We start from the raw sequence: 15,829 nt of genomic DNA, 5'->3' as shown, positions 1-15,829 counted from the left end.
TATGTAATACTTTTAACAATAAAGAATTTTTTTAAAAAATATCTCTCTGCTAACCACTGACAACTCAGGGAGAAACTCTGGGCCCAATGACAGGAGGAAGCAGGGTGGCACTGCTCCTACCAACGGGCCAACTTCTAGACCAAAGTACCTGTGTCCCCAGTGAGAGGAATTACCTGGGGACTGAGCTAAGATAGGTTCCTTCCTCCAACACAAGACATGGCTGGGCAGGGGCTGTGCAGACTAGGCCAGCCAGAGTTAGCCAGTCAGTCAGTATCCATGCCCCTCACTAGTCTCTGCAGGTTCCAGGCAGGGACAATTCTGGTCAGTAGCTCCTGCCAGAAGCATGGGCTGTGATAGCAGAGGTTGGTCATCGAAGAGCTTCACAGAGAGGCGTAGCTGAACATCACAGAGAAAGATGTTCATGAGGTCTCGGCCCACCTCATCTGCAATCCGGGAGATCAGGCTCCCCTTAGGACCAATCAGGATCCTCACATGTGATTCTTTGGGCACCAGAAGCCTCTGTAGGATCACCAGCTGCCCACTTGGCCCTTCCTCCCACACAATTGTTTTCTGCTGCACACTGTAGGGCATCTCCTGGGGCATGTGCTCTAGGAGTTTCTCTCGGATGATGTTGGAGCAGATCTCCTCAGGTGTCTGGCTAGTGAGGACTTCACGATGAAACTCCCAGGGCCCTGGCCGGGCCTGTGCCAGGAGGTATTGCTTTAGTATTTTCACATCCTCCTGGCTTAGGGCTGACAACATGAAGATCTCTTGGAAGTGGGGCCAGCCAATCTTCCGAGGGCCTCTAACAGACTGTGTGTTTGGGTCCTTAGCTGCTGGGCTGGGGCAACTGATGCCTGGCTGTGACTGGAAGGCCTGCCTTATCTTGAGCTTCTTGCCATTGACCTCTCCTTCAGTGAGGGCTGCCGTGAGCTCCAGGAGAACTGATTTCTGCTTTAGGCTATCTACCTTGTTCATGACAAGGATGCTGGGGACTTGGGAGAACTGGGTCAAGCACTGGAGCACTTGGGGGCTGAGCTGGTTCCGAGACACTTGTCAGAGACATCCACAGAACCATAACCAGATCAGCAGATTCCATGCTCTTCCGTGGATCTTCCAGCAAAGAGAGCTCCAGATTGTGCCTTTTTTTTTCAGCAGGGCTGATCAGGCCAGGTGTGTCAAGTAGAATCACCTGAGCCTCTTCCTCTGTGAGGACCCCCAGAGCCTGGCAGCGAGTAGTGTGAACCTTCTTGGAGACAGGAAACATTTTCGGCCCAGCAGCTGGTTGGAGAGTGTTGACTTTCCTGCATTCGGGGCACCCAGAATGGCCACTCGTAGGACACGGGGATTCGCAGGCATGTTGGGGGCATGAGCCAAGAGGAGATTCTGCTCATCTCTGTTCATGGACACGGTGGGGACGCGAGGAGTCAACGTTAATGAACTGTTGGGCTGAGAGAGTCTGAGGAAGCGATCCAGGGCCGAGTTCGGGCCATAACACCTAGAAGCTGAGGCCAAGAGGGGACCAGAGGAAGTGGCGCCTGCCACACAGGACACGCACCTCTACTGACAGCCCAAGAGTGACTGGAATCGGGTCGCCCACTCCCTCGCGGCGACAGGGCCCAGCTGCCAAAACCCTAACACTGCTCTAATTAATTTCCTTTCAATGTTCACAGATTTGTGCACTGAGCCACTAGTTAAATGATAAATGAGGGAAGAAAAAGGGAGATAAAGGGAAGTAAGGTTTCCATACTTCATTCAAACTGGTAAATGATGACACAGTAGACAGGGATAATTATGTATATATGATGTTACACCTAAAACAACCCACTGAAGTTGCTATACAAAAGATATGCTCAAAAACGCCATCCTTTATAATAAAGAGCTACTATGCTAATTAGACCAGACGGAGGAACAACCTTCTGGAACAACCTTCTGGAATGACCAGTGGAAGGAGGGCGGTGCCTTGGGGCCACGGGGCAGCCAGAGCTGCGAGGGCCGAGCCCCTTGCACAAATTTCATGCATCGGGTCTCTAGTAGATAAATAGAAACCAAATTATAAAAAAAAAAAGTTCAAGTAAGCCACAGAAAAGAAAAATAAAATAAACAGAAATGAAAAACAGAGAAAAAAAATAAAATAACCCCCCAAAAGCCCTCCCATATTACTAGAGGCTGAATTTTGCCCCCTGCCCAAAATTCATATATTGAAGCTCTAATGCCTAATGAATTTGGAGATAGGACCTTAATTAGGGTTAGATGAGGTCATAAGTGAAGGGCCCTGATCTGATAGGATTAGTGTCCTTATAAAAAGAGAAAAAGCCCTAGCTGGTTGTTCAGTGGTTAGAGCATTGGCCCTCATACCAAGGTGTCTTGGGGTCATTTCTTGGTCAAGGGCACATACCTTGGTTGCAGGCTGGATCCCTGGCCCTGGTCAGGGTGCATGTGGGAAGCAAACAGTTGTGTCTCTCTCACATCAATGTTTCTCTCTCTCTCTCTCCCCCCCTCTCCTCTCTCCCTTCCACTCTCTCTAAAAAAATCAATGGAAAAATATCCTCAGGTGAGGATTAAAAAAAAGAGAGAGAAAGAGAGATCAAACTATTTCCTCTCTCCACTCCGTGATCGCCAAGTGAGGACCAGAAGGCAGCCATCTGCAAGCCAGGAAGAAAGACTCACCAGCCTTTCCTTCATATTGCACACGTGCCCACGGCCCTCCAGCTGTCCTTCCCGACCCACACTCCTCTGCCCTGGTGACTGGCCCACTGCCGGCCTGCAGGACAGCACAGGTGCCGAGCTCCTTGCTTTCAGCCCTGACCTCGCCTTGAAAGCCAGGGAGGCGGGCGAGGTCAGGGTTTTTGTGCCCTTGGCTCCCTCCCTGAAGATCACCTCGGGCTGGCTGTGTCCCTTGACTGGGGGAACTGCTCCCGGCAAGTGGATACTCACTAAAGCTCGCTGTCCTCCTGAGTTGATAACCGCCAGTCCCTGTTTCTTCAGGCCTGGGGAGCTCAGCTACGTGCCAGGTCCCTGCACCATCCTGCACCTCCTTCTTTGTAAACACTGCCTTGTAAATAGACTCTCCTTGGACTAGCCTCCTTGGAGTGAGCCCTCTTTTCTGTTGTGGTCCTGACACAGTGAAAGCCATTTGTTGCTCATTCACTGTCCCAGAGCGGCCTGGCCAGAGGCTCTTGGAACCCTCATACGCAATGAAACTGTGGGAGAGGAAGTGGGGGCGGGGGCAGCGAGCCCCTGTCTGAGCATGATTTCTATAGGTTTGAGGCCTCTCCACTCTCTGCAGCCCTGGGGACAGTCTGGCCAAGGGTGGCAGAAAGCACAAGGAGGAGTGGCCCAGGCCCTACTTCAAGGCAGTGTGAGGGCTCCTGGGAATGGCAGGCACTCCACGCGAAACCAAAGTGGGGAAGGGGTTAGACTCCACCCTCACCTGTCATCTCATTTCCCTAATTTTACTTTGCAAACAGAATTACTTGAGAAGATGATCGAAATATAATTTTCCTAGATAAACATTGAGATTAAATACCAATCTTGTCTGTTCCTTTCACATGAATGTGTGCATGAGTCAGAAAACAGAGCGGACCTGGAATACAGGACAGAAGGCTGAGGACACGCGTGCACGCGCCCGCACACATGCACACACACCGCTGTATATTTGGGTTTCATTCCCATTATCTTTAATGGTCAAAAGAAAACGTCAGACTTGAAGCCAACACATTCCCTGAAGTAGTGGTACTGCCCGGAGGGTTGAGTTCTCCCTGCAATGTGGGTGCCCTCCTGGACACACAGCCAGTCCTTTTTTTTTTTTTTTTTTTTAATAAATCTTTATTCAGATTATTACAATTGTTTCTCCTTTTTCCCCCCATAGCTCCCCTCCACCCGGTTCCCACCCCACCTTCTGCCCTTACCTCCCCCACACTGTCCTCATCCATAGGTGTATGATTTTTGTCCAGTCTCTTCCTGAACACCCCATACCCCTTTCTCCCTGAGAATTATCAGTCCACTCCCTTTCTATGCCCCTGATTCTATTATATTCACCAGATTATTCTGTTCCTCAGGTTTTTAATTCACTTGATTTTTAGGTTCACTTGTTGATAGATATGTATTTGTTGTTCATAATTTTTATCTTTACTTTTTTCTTCTTCCTCTTCTTTAAGAATACCTTTCAGCATTTCATATAATACTGGTTTGGTGGTGATGAACTCCTTTAGCTTTTTCTTATCTATGAAGCTCTTTATCTACCCTTCAATTCTGAATGATAGCTTTGCTGGGTAGAGTAATCTTGGTTGTAGATTCTTGCTATTCATCACATTGAAAATTTCTTGCCACTCCCGTCTGGCCTGCATAGTTTCTGTTGAGAAATCAGCTGACAGTCGTATGGGTGCTCCCTTGTAGGTAATTAACTGTTTTTCTCTTGCTGCTTTTAATATTCTCTCTTTGTCTTTTGCTCTTGGCATTTTAATTATGATGTGTCTTGGTGTGGTCCTCTTTGGGTTCCTTTTGTTTGGGGTTCTGTGCACTTCCTGGATTTGTAAGTCTATTTCTTTCACCAGGTGGGGCAAGTTTTCGGTCATTATTTCTTCCAATAGGTTTTCAGTATCTTGCTCTCTCTCTTCTTCTGGCACCCCCATAATTCTGATGTTGGTACGCTTGAGGTTGTCCCAGAGGCTCCTTACACTATCTTCAACTTTTGGATTTTTTTTTTTGCTTTTTGCTTTTTGCTTTTTCGGTTGAGTGTTTTTTGCTTCTTTGTATTTCAATTCTTTGACTTGATTCTTGTGTTCCTCTATTCTGTTTTTGGGTCTCTGTATAATATTTTTTATTTCAGTCAGTGTATGTTTAATTTCTAGTTGGTCCTTTTTCATATCTTCGAGGGTCTCGTTATATTTATCGGCCTTTTCTAGGATATTCTTGAAAAGCCTTATAACCGTGGTTTTGAATTCTATATCCAGTCATTTGTTTTCCTCCATTTCTTTCGTTTGTGATCTGTTTCTTTGACGCCGCATTTTCACTGCTTCCCTGAGTTGGTAGGGTAGATTTGTGTGCTAGGTTTCCTATATGGCCCAGTGGGTCAGCCTCCCCAGTTAACCTGAGGTGGACACTCTTGGTGCACCCCTTTGTGGAGTGTGTGTACAGCCTTGTTGTAATTAAGTCTTGATTGTTGTTGGTATCACTGGGAGGAATTGACCTCTAGGCCAGTTGGCTGTAATGATCAGCTGTGTCTACACTGGGAGAAGATCGGTGCTGGAGACAGCCTTATAGAATTAGACTTGCCAAATTGCAATAACCTCTGTGCTCAGCTTGGATGGGGTGGAGTCTCAAGGCGGAACAGAGTCTTGGCTTCCCGTCAGCCTTGCCCTTGCGCGCACGTGTGCGCCTTCAGACCTCTGCCTTCCCCGGCTCCCGAGTCTCCGCCCGAGAGTCCAGATTCCCCCCACAAGAGCGTGGGTCCCCAGGGGCTCGCCTGGAACTGGGGTTCAGTGCAGTCAGAACTGGGGCTCAGTGCAGTCAGGAGCTTCTGACTCCCTTCCACTAGGGAAAACCTGTGGCAACCTCCGCAGCCTTTGTGCACACCGGCACACGCGCGCCTTCAGACCTCTGCCTTTCCCGGTTCCCGAGTCTCCGCCCAAGAGTCCAGATTCCCCCCAGTAAGAGCGTGGGTCCCCAGGGGCTCGCCTGGAACTGGGATTCAGTGCAGTCAGAACTGGGGTTCAGTGCGGTCGGGGGCTTCCTTTCCCCTTCCGCCAGAGAAAGTCAGCCAGGCTCTCAGCCGCCCTTCCTCTCTGCACGCACAAAGACCCTTTGCCATACCTCCAATTCTCTGTGAGCTTTTCTCTTTCCTTCTAGTTGTAGAATTTTCACTCAGCCAGCTTTCCTGTGGTTCTGGATGGTGTCCGTTCTGTCTTTTAGTTGTAGTTTTGAAATTGTTGTGCGAGGCAGCAGTTTAGGTGCTTACCTATGCCGCCATCTTGGTTTCTAAGAGAAGGAGGTTTTTTCCACAGCCAGTTCTTTGATGGTGAAGAATAGGGCTGCATGACCTTCAAAGTCAATTCCAGCTCCAAGTTCAGCTTTTAAAACAAACAAGACACCCTAGATGGTTTGGCTCAGTGGATAGAGCATCAGCCTGTGGACTGAAGGGTCCCGGGTTTGATTCCGGTCAAGGGCACATACCTTGGTTGCAGGCTCGAGGTAACCAATTGATGTGTTTCTCTGTTGATATTTCTATCTGTTTTTCCCTGTCTCTTCAACTCTCTCTAAAAATCAATGGAAAAATATCTTCAGGTGAGGATTTAAAAAAAACCTACATAAGACATTGAAGAAAGAGAATTATTTGTTGTACCACTTGGACTAGATAATCCAAAACCCAACACTTTCTCTCTCTCACACACACATACCTTTTGGGAATTTCATTCTGTTCCACACTCTACTGTCCTTTCAGCCCTGGAGCTGGCCCGTTATCCCTCGTCCACCTCCCTTCCAGGCACCAGGCACTCCCCTGTGTAATGACTTGTACATCCTCCCTTCTCTCCCTGTTGCGACCTGCTGTGCTGGGCCCCAGGAGACCTACAGGGCACTTTTCCCTGCTCCACATCTGGATAAAACAAAAACCTCACGGTCAGGGTACGGATGTCTCCAGAGGCCTGGAAGCTGTCCAACTAGCTGACCCACTTCCTGCCCTGGGGCCCTGTCCGTGCCTCCCTCCGCTGTGACCAGACCCAGGCCCGCCCGATGCACAGCTTCTCCAAACCGGCCAGGCGTGGCCAAGACGCAAAGCCCACCCCGGGCTAGACTAGAATTTCAAAGGGAATTTTCTGTCAAACAAGCAGAAACAAGAACAATGGGTGGAAAAATGAAAATGAAGCATGACAAGCCTTCGAACACAAGTTATTAAAGGAAACGCGGGCAGTATGGTGGAGGGTTAGTACATGGTGCCCACGCTAACTAAGTGAACACTATCTAAAAACTTACAATGAAACACAGAACTGATCAAGGGTCTGGAGATTAGTTTCTGAGCCTACATTTAGCGATTAGCACCCTGCACCCTTCTCTTCCAAACTCCATGGTCTTGCTCAGAGAATAAACATTTTGAATTCATGAGCTCTCCCCTCCCCGTGACCTCCTTTAAACTCCTCCCAGAGATGCCCTGACCACAGAGTCCGCAGGGAAACCACGGTGTGGAGGCCATCGGTTCACTGACTGGACAAACACTGAGCACCGACTTGGGACATCAAGTCTGATTGAATGGGGCTCCGCCCACTCTCAGGCAGGCCTGTCCCCATAGACACTGTCCACGCACCCCCAACCCTGGACAGCGCACACAGGAGAGTCCCAAATCTCCTGCCCCCAGCTCCTCAGACTCCTCGTGGTGCTCCTATCTAGAGACCCCACACGGCCCGCCTGGCCCCTGGCCCTCCTGCCACAGTCCGCTGCTGGGCTAAGCTCCTCCAGCACTTGTTTTCGCTCCTGGCTTCCCTTCTCTGCCTGAAGTCCAGCATCCAGCTCTCCTTCCAGACGGGGCTGCACAGCAGCTTTCTGTGTGCAGCAGGCCTGGCCCTTTGCTGGGTGCAAACAGCACCTGGCTTCCGCAATTTGAAACCAGCCCCCAACAGGGGTGCCCCTTGGGTTGGGGTGGGGGGGAACGGGAGGCTGGCTCTGAAGAGCAGTGTGCTCACCCGCACCAGGGGCCTCAGAATAAAGCAGTCTAGTTACTTCGGCTCAGGTAGACAGCCATCCTCTAAAGAATCTGTTCTTTGTCCTGGCCAGTAGCTCAGTTGGTCAGAGCTCTGTCTGGATGTGCCAGGGTTGTGGGTTCCATCCCTCACCAGGGCACACACAGGAAGCAGCCAATGAGCGCATGGATGGGTGGAACAACAGATCGATGCCTCTCTCTCTCTCCCCCTCTCAAATCAATTTAAATTTTTTTTTTAAATCTGTCTGTGACCTTAGACAGGTTATTGAACCTTTCTGAACCTCCCTTTCTTCGTGTGTGATGTGGAGGGAGACAATCTGTTCCTTATGGGGTTATGGGTTATGGTGAGATACAAACATAAAGCTCTCAGCCTAGGGCAAGGTCATGATGGGCACTCAGCTCTGTTCCCTGCCCCACGTAGGCTCCCAGAACTCAGGTCTGAGGTTAAGCTCCGCCCTTGGATCCTGACTGAGGGTCTGTCAGGGTTGTGATGAGGATGGAATGAAATGATGCATGTGAAGCACCTGGTACAATGCCTGGCCCAGAAAGTTGAGTAACTGATCATAGTTAACGTCACTACCGTGGGCTCGCTTTGTGCCACGCAATGTTCTTAGCCGTTTACAAGTATAAGCTCATTTCATCCTCATAGGATCCCTTATGAAGCAAGCAAGATGAACTGTTAACACCTTCCTCTACTCCGTGAGTCCATCCCACCACAGTTCAATTTCTTCTTATAAATTACAAATTTAAAAACTGCCCCAAATTCTGTCTTTCTAGATGGAGAAATGGAAGAACTCCTCCACTCAAGTAGGAGAGCATCAACCCCAGCCCCCAACTCTGCGCATAGCCCCTCCCCAGCGCCTCAGGAAAAGACGGGAAAAGCAATGCTTCCACCAGAGTTTATTCCTCAGTGATGTCACCAGCGACTCACTGCCCGAGTGTCATAGCGGGGCCCCGAGGAGGAACTTTGGCCTCCTTCCCCAGATTATATTCACCCCAGAAATATAGCCTTGGACAATAACTTGGTTACAGAATATTCCCAGAAATGAGCTCCTCCAAGTTGCTAAGGTTTACATAGGGAGGAGACTGGGAAACTCAAAGAATTGGATGGAGAATCTGTGGGATTCCAGAGAAATCGGAGGTTTGAGGATGTTGAAGGGGCGCAGACATCACTAAGAGTTTGAATCTTTCTCTTGTGGAGTGGAAGCTGCAGAATCCTGCCTCTAGGAAATGTGCCGACCTGCTGAAGAAATAAAAAGGAGATAACAGGCTTCAAACCAACCTGACCCCAACGTTTGTCTCTATGACCATCATGCCAGAGCCCTTAATACAGGGATACAGAAAATCCCGGAGCCACCCGCAGCCTCCTCCCTGTAGACCAGTGGTTCTCAACCTTTCTAATGCTGCGACCCTTTGATACAGTTCCTCATGTTGTGGTGACCCCCAACCATAAAATTATTTTCGTTGCTACTTCATAACTGTAATTTTGCTACTGTTATGAATCGTAATGTAAATATCTGATATGCAGGATGTCTTAGGCGACCCCTGTGAAAGGGTCGTTTGACCCCCAAAGGGGTTGTGACCCACAGGTTGAGAACCGCTGCTGTAGACACTCCACTGAGTAGAAGAGGAAGGTAGGCACACACAGGAAGCAGCTCCTAATCCCAAGAGTGCGGGCTAACTCATACTCTTGGCCTGATCCTGGTGGAAGCTCACCCCTCCAGAAAGCACCGCTAGCTGAACCCAACACTGACCCCTCAAACTTCACCCCTCCCAAAGGGCCTGTAGGCAAACAGACCAACACAGATGTTACCTTCTGGATAAGTGGACCCAGCGAGGACAGTATAGCCTAGGAGAGAAAAATAGTTGATTAGAGGGAAGTCTTTGTGGATAAAAGTATCTGGCATTATTCACAGCAAATGAAGTATCAATGGGAGAACCAATCACAGACAGGAGTGAGTGGAGATTGGGAGTTCAGGAAGGCCACTCACCAGAGGAGCCAGCTCTCCGCCAGCTGAGCAAACCCAGGGAGAAGATGATGAGGCCCAGGCCCAGAGCCGCTACAGACACAGAAACCTTCACCGTCTGCTCTGGGGACAGTCCAGGTGCTACAAAAACAGAAACCTACTAGAACCAATCTCTGCTGCTCATCCCCAGAGCAAGTTTATTTATTTCAACCTCCACCTAGCAGATTCAAAGGGGCTTTTTTCCAACCCCAAAGGTCTAGCTCACACCACCTCACTCCTCAAAACTCCCATCCTATGAATATTCCTAGAATAATCGTAAGGGACCCCTAGAGTTCGCACCCTGGCTTCTAGTTCCTCTCAAATATGGTGGGGCCTCTCTTCCTTCACCCCAGAGGCACCCTCACCAAAGAATAAAGGGTTCCTCATTCCCCTTTCCAATGACCCATGGTGACAATGTCTGCTCCCTTACTCACTCTGAGTTTTTCCTATTAAAATGTCTTTCCACCTTTCCTAACTTCCTGTGGTTCTATTCCACGAGCTACGTGTCTCCTCCTATCCACATCCGGATTTCCCATGTGTTCTTCCAGAAGCTGTCTCCAGCCCATTCACAGCCTAGAGCTGATGCTACTCTAAGTCCTGTCCCACCTGGATTCCTTTCTCATGTTTAATGAACATTCCACCACCAGAGGGAACTTCTTGGGCAGGCTGTGAAGGAGACTTTCCCAGGAGAGCTCAGGTGAGCCTGTGGGTTCCACTCTCTGTTCCTCATGACCTTCTTAGCTGCCCAACAAGACACACAATTCCCACAGGGAGATGTCTGCTCTCAGCAGTCAGTGTGGAATCCTGTTCCCTGGTCCTTTCTACACACTTCCTCTTCCTCATTTCTTCCTCTTCTCTTTCCCAAGGATCCCCAGATCTGAGTGCAACTTCTCTCAGTTCATTTCACTACCTCCAGTCCTGGGGTTTGAGCAATCATGACTGGTTTCTTGTTCTTTAGCCCCCAAGCATGCACACCCAAGCATCCACCAGCCACAGCTTTTCCTCCCTGATAGAGCAGCTCAAATCCAGCACTGCCCCAGACCAGGAGAGAGTGCCCTTTCTTCTGCAACCTTCTTTACTTCTCCAATTCCCATTCCTGACCCGACAACAGAACAGTGGACATCTGAGGACCCTAGAATATTACATCACAATTTTTGGTTCTGAAATCTACATCCTCTTTTCAGGACAGCCCTGTTCCCCTCCCACCTCAGACAAGCACATGACATCAACCACACCACCATAACAACGGCAACAATAACTGACTCTCCGTTCCTGTATCCCATCTCCAGTCATAAGCCCTCCATAGCCCCTCCAGACCCACTTGTCATTCTCGCATCTCCCTCTCTCCCATACACCATGGACCTCTCCACATCTCACTTCCTCTGCTGAAATATTGGTGTTCACTTCCAACCACCACATGCAATAGCTCTCTGCTTTAACCCGTACCCTCCCCCCAATCCCCTACCATGCACTTACTCCAGTCCTGAAGGATGGTCTCAGGAGCCCCAAAGTGTTCCACCACACAGGTATAGGTGTCCCCGAAAGAGGGTGTTGTGGCTAAATGGGAGAGGGTCTGGTAAGTCCAGTCTCCATTGGGCTGGACAATCTTATGGGCACTGCCATGAGGGGGGACAAGCTGCCCGTTCTTCATCCACATGACTGTCACATCAGCCGGGTAGAAGCCCCACACGTAGCAGGCCAGCATCACGGGCTCCCTCGTGTTGAAAGGAGTGGCTTTGGCTACTTGCACAGATGGTGGCCCTGCACGGAGGAAACGGCCGTCAGGAAGGAGGGAGAGCCTTTTCTCCGACCTGGCTTCTTCCTTCTTTAATTCCTTTTTTTTTTTATGTTTGTTTATTTTGGTTTTGTTTGGCTTTTTTTCCTTCTTTAATTCTTCATGGAGTTTGCCAAACCACCCTCCCCATGCACACCCAGGCCACCACACATCCCTTTGAAATAAGGAATTAGGATTTACTCCTGCTTTGCTCTTTATTTTCTCCCATTCCTTCACTGCCCCTCCCGTTTTTTCTTCTCCAAAATTATGTTTGATCACAATAAGCATGAGCCAGGTCTGAACTGCAAGCTGTTCCAGGCGGCCCTGTATTTATCTCAGAAACATAAGCTGATGGTGGTCCTGAGTTATAAATTAGGGTTTATGTAAGGTAGAAAAAGACTTTGTCCTCAAACCTCATTCAACAAATTAATTTGCTAAATAAAGCCCTTTTTCCTCACATAATTTAAGGAAACAAGCCCAACTCAAGACTCTCTTAAATTTGGATAAATGTAGTTCAAATTAATGTGATTGTTAATGTGCACGTTTTTACTAGTTTACTCTCCTAGGTCACCCTCCTGCTTGCCTCTATCTTGGTGCTTTTCAAACAAAATCCCAGAAGCTGTGGTAACATGCAGATTCCCTCGGTGAATCCCCAGGGGTTGTCATTCCATGGGTCCGAGGGGCTCGCAAGGGCTTGCACTTTTCAGGAGCACCTTCCCCAGGCAATTCCGAGAAAGGTGGCTCAGAAACCACACCTCAGGACACAGTACTCTGCCCTGTGGAGACCAAGTCTCCTTAGACCACTCTGAGTCATTCTCAGTGCAGAGAGCATACACGGTCGGAGGCTTCCCTCAGCTCCCATGCCCGGGGCCACCCCAGACCTGAAAGCTCAGATCCTGGGACAGAAAGGCGTGCGCGTGGGGAAGCCATCCTGGCTATTCTGACACGCCCGGTGGAGCTGGGACCTGCCCCCGGAGATGCCTGCCTAGGAGGAAAACAGCTGACTGTCCCCTCCAGAGCTGCATGAGGGCTCAAGCATCACCTCCCCTCCTCTGTGCCTCCTCCACCCCTGCCGACCACCTATGTCCGCTTTAGGGCCAACCCTCCCTCTTTTTACATCCAGGTCCACACATTTTCTGCCCAAATCTCAAACCCCTTGCCTGCAGGGCTCCTCCCTGGCCTCCCCTCTCTCAGCTGTGCTTCCTAAAAGCCCCTCCGCACCCCTCTCTCCTTACGTGTCCTTTGGGTCAGGGATCCCCAGAAGGGCTGTGTGTGTGTGGCACAGTCCTGGAGCCCCACAGACAAGCGCTGGCGCAGGATTTCCTGGTTGTTGAGGTAAACTGAGAGGTAAGTGGCCAAGAAATTCAGCACCCCAAATTCACGAGGGACCATTGCTCCCTCCTTTGGATCCCAGCAGGTCAGCAAATCTTTGTTGAAGGAGATACAGTAAGTGAAATCCTGTGGAATCCCATCATCATCCAGCAGACAGGTGCTTTCCATGTGGGCCACAAAGCCGCCTGCAGGAGCCAGAGGAGAGGGCGAGGCAGAAGCCAGGGTCAGTGACACCCAGAGACCAGACACACGTGTCCCACCTTGGGCAGCATCTACTGACCAAGCCATGAACTGGAGTCCCCAGGAACCCCAGTTAAGGGATTAGATGGTAGCAGCAGAGGTGTTTTTAGAACCTGTTTCCTCCTTATGTGAGACCAAGTATGGGGGCAGGAGTGGCCCAAAATTATCTGCATGTTTAAAAATGACAATTTGCCCAGGCCAAGACCTTCAACAAGGCACATTATTGAGTGAGAGAAGGGGTCAAGAGAAAGAGTCAGCCTTGCTCTGTGCTGGATGTATTACTAAATATCCACTCCGTACATATTCAGGAAGCTCTGGCGGCATGCCGGGCACTGAGGGAGAAGCCGGGGATGCAGCCCTTGCCTCCATCCCAGCCCGAGGTCCTTATCACACAAATGATTCCACAGCTTCATTACTAGTATAACCCCTACAAAGGTACAGTGCAAGTGCCATCGGAGTATGTAGCAGGGAGACAAAGCAGTCATTGTGTCCAAACCCAATAACAAGACTGAGCCCCCTACCCCGAAACAGGAGCAGAGGAAGGCGGGTCCCAGGAAGAAATGTCCTTACCTGCTCCGGTGCAGCCCAGGCTGAGGCCCAGCAGCAGCCGCAGGAGTGTGCTCATGATCTGCCTGGGGAGACGCGGGGCATTCGGTCCCCTGGACCAGCTCTTCCAGGGGCCTTGAGTCCTCGCCTGCCCCAGAAACCCCAGCCTGGGTGTTGATCTCCAGACCCTGAGCAGAATATGGTATTGTCCAGGCCCCTTGATCCCCAGTAAATAAGTGATAGATACTAACTTGTTCCTACCAGTTCACCCAAGTCGCATCCCAAACTGAGGGTTGTCAGATTGGCTAGATAGCCAGAGACAAACATAGAGACAAATCGGTGAGTGCCTCAGTGTAGCGTCATCAGTTGCTAGGTAAATCTCATCTTGCCCTAGGCTCTAAACAACTCCTGGTCTCTTAGCTCTCACTGTGGAATGGAATAACCAGTCTGTATGTGGATGTTCCTGGGTCAATGGAGGGAAATCCAATGACCTGCACTAGTCCTGCCTGCTGGTTAAGCTGTTTCCTCTCAATGTCCTCCCCAAAGACCGACTAGATAACATATTTTATTCCTTAAAGGGAGGTAGGTTGGGAAGATATTCCATAACACCCAGCAGTTTGAGGACAAGGAAGGGACCTTCTGGGGCAGGTGACAGAGGTAGGAATGCGGAGAAGGAAGGAGGCACGGGAGAGCGCAGGGTTCCCTCCGGCCTCAAAGCAAGACAGCAGAATAAAGGAAGGAGGCTCCGCCAGCGTCAGGGACATGGCCTGAAAATCCCCCCAGGCCTCCAGTCTTCCTTTGTCCGGCCAGTAGAGTTTCATGTCCTCCTTTCTGCTTCCCAGAGCAGGAAACCCTACCCTCCTACGCTCTGGGCCACCTCAGGGCAGCCAGCAGTCCAACCCTACTTAAACCCCTTGATAAATGCTGGTGACGGGCCAGTGCCCAAAGCTCACCTGTCTGCCCCAAACTCGAAACTCCCCTGTGTGCTTCCCCCACCGGTCCCATCTGAGCCGGGGCAGGTCTCTGCATTATGAAGCCATGAGAAAAATAAGATAAATCCTTCCTACTTTTCTTCCCCTGGAAAAAAACAGAATTTATTTTTAAATTAAATTTATTGGGGTGACATTGGCTAACAGGATCATATAGGTTTCAAGTGTACATGTCTATGATACAAGATCTATATAGACATTGCACTGTGTGCCCACCACCCAAAATCAAATCATTCTCCATCACTATATTCGGCCCCTTTACTTTTACTACCCCTCACCCCCTTCCCTCTGGTAACCACTATACTGTTTGCTGTCTGTTTTATATCCCACATATGAGAGAAATCATATGGTTCTTAGTTTTTACTGACTGACTTATTTCACTTTCCATAATATTCTCATGTCCATCTATGTTATTGCAAATGACACTATTGCATCTTTTCTTATGGCTGAGTAGTGTTCCATAGTGTACATGTACCACCTTTGCTTTATCCAATGCTCTATCGAAGGACACTTTGTTGTCTCCATATCTTGGCCACCGTGAATAATGCTGTAATGAACATAGGGGTGCATATGTCCTTGGAAATAAATGTTTTCAAGTTTTTCAAGTAAACACCCAGAAGAGGGATTGCTGGGTCATATGGTAACTCTATTCTTAATTTTTTGAGGAATTGCCAGACTGTTTTCCATAGTGGCTGTACCAGTCTATATTCCCAGCAACAGTGAATGAGGGTTCCTTTTTCTCCACAGCCTCTCCAACACTTATCATTACTAGTCTTGTAGATGATAGCCGTTCTAACAGGTGTGAGGTAGTGTCTCATTGTACTTTTTATTTGCATTTCCCTATAGCTAGTGAAGTTGAGCATCTCTTCATGTATCTATTGGCCATTTGTATGCTTTGGGAGAAGTGTCTGTTCAGGTCCTCTGGCCACTTTTTAATTGGGTTGTTTGTCTGTTTGTTTGGTGTTGAGTTGTATGACTTATTTATATATTTTGAATATTACCCCCTTGTCAGAGCTGTTGTTTGCAAATATCATCTGCCATTCAGTTGGTGCCTTTTTGTTTTGTCGTCAGTTTATTTTGCTGTGCAGAAGCTTTTAGTTTGATACAGTCCCATTCATCTATTTTTGCCTTTACTTCCTTTGCCTCTTGGATCAAATTCATAAAATGTTCTCTACGACCAAGGTCCATAAGTTTAGTACCTATGTTTTCTTCTATGTAATTTCCTGTTTCAGGTCTTATATTTATGTCT

The 15,829-nt window shown here is 49.1% G+C and overlaps 1 protein-coding gene and 1 pseudogene across 5 annotated transcripts; both read right to left on the bottom strand.

Moving 5' to 3' along the window:
* Positions 1–322: 322 nt before the first annotated feature.
* LOC308246749 (GTPase Era, mitochondrial-like) lies at positions 323–1,755 on the bottom strand (annotated as a pseudogene). The gene has a single exon. The product of its transcript is annotated as a GTPase Era, mitochondrial-like (transcript).
* Positions 1,756–7,930: 6,175 nt separating this feature from the next.
* LOC308246991 (HLA class II histocompatibility antigen, DM beta chain) lies at positions 7,931–13,894 on the bottom strand. Of its 4 annotated transcripts, XM_080665479.1 has the most exons (7): positions 13,843–13,894; positions 13,616–13,677; positions 12,709–12,990; positions 11,176–11,460; positions 9,685–9,801; positions 9,507–9,542; positions 8,577–8,936 (listed from the first exon to the last, which is right to left on the bottom strand). In XM_080665479.1, the coding sequence occupies exons 2-7, from the start codon at positions 13,668–13,670 to the stop codon at positions 8,917–8,919; spliced, it is 795 nt and encodes a 264-aa protein (XP_080521605.1). In that variant the 5' UTR covers positions 13,671–13,677; positions 13,843–13,894; the 3' UTR covers positions 8,577–8,916. The 4 variants fall into 4 exon arrangements, with proteins under 4 accessions (XP_080521606.1, XP_080521604.1, XP_080521605.1 ...); XM_080665480.1 differs by having other exon boundaries at positions 7,931–8,933; positions 13,616–13,874; XM_080665478.1 differs by having other exon boundaries at positions 8,575–8,936; positions 13,616–13,874.
* Between the last annotated feature and the right edge of the window lie 1,935 nt (positions 13,895–15,829).

The sequence above is a fragment of the Plecotus auritus genome (assembly GCF_963455305.1).
Source record: "Plecotus auritus genome assembly, chromosome: 4".
NCBI lineage: Eukaryota > Metazoa > Chordata > Mammalia > Chiroptera > Vespertilionidae > Plecotus > Plecotus auritus.
This window is presented reverse-complemented; position numbering and strand designations above follow the sequence as displayed.

What these genes read in the sequence shown, in the direction of transcription:
- LOC308246991 (XM_080665479.1), bottom strand. Translation starts at nt 13,670, where the DNA reads ATGAGCACACTCCTGCGGCTGCTGCTGGGCCTCAGCCTGGGCTGCACC. An exon ending in CCTGGGCTGCACCGGAGCAG is followed by an intron (nt 12,991 to 13,615) that starts GTAAGGACATTT and finishes TGGCTCCTGCAG; the next exon opens with GCGGCTTTGTGGCCCACATG. An exon ending in ATCCCTGACCCAAAGGACAC is followed by an intron (nt 11,461 to 12,708) that starts GTAAGGAGAGAG and finishes TCCTCCGTGCAG; the next exon opens with GGCCACCATCTGTGCAAGTA.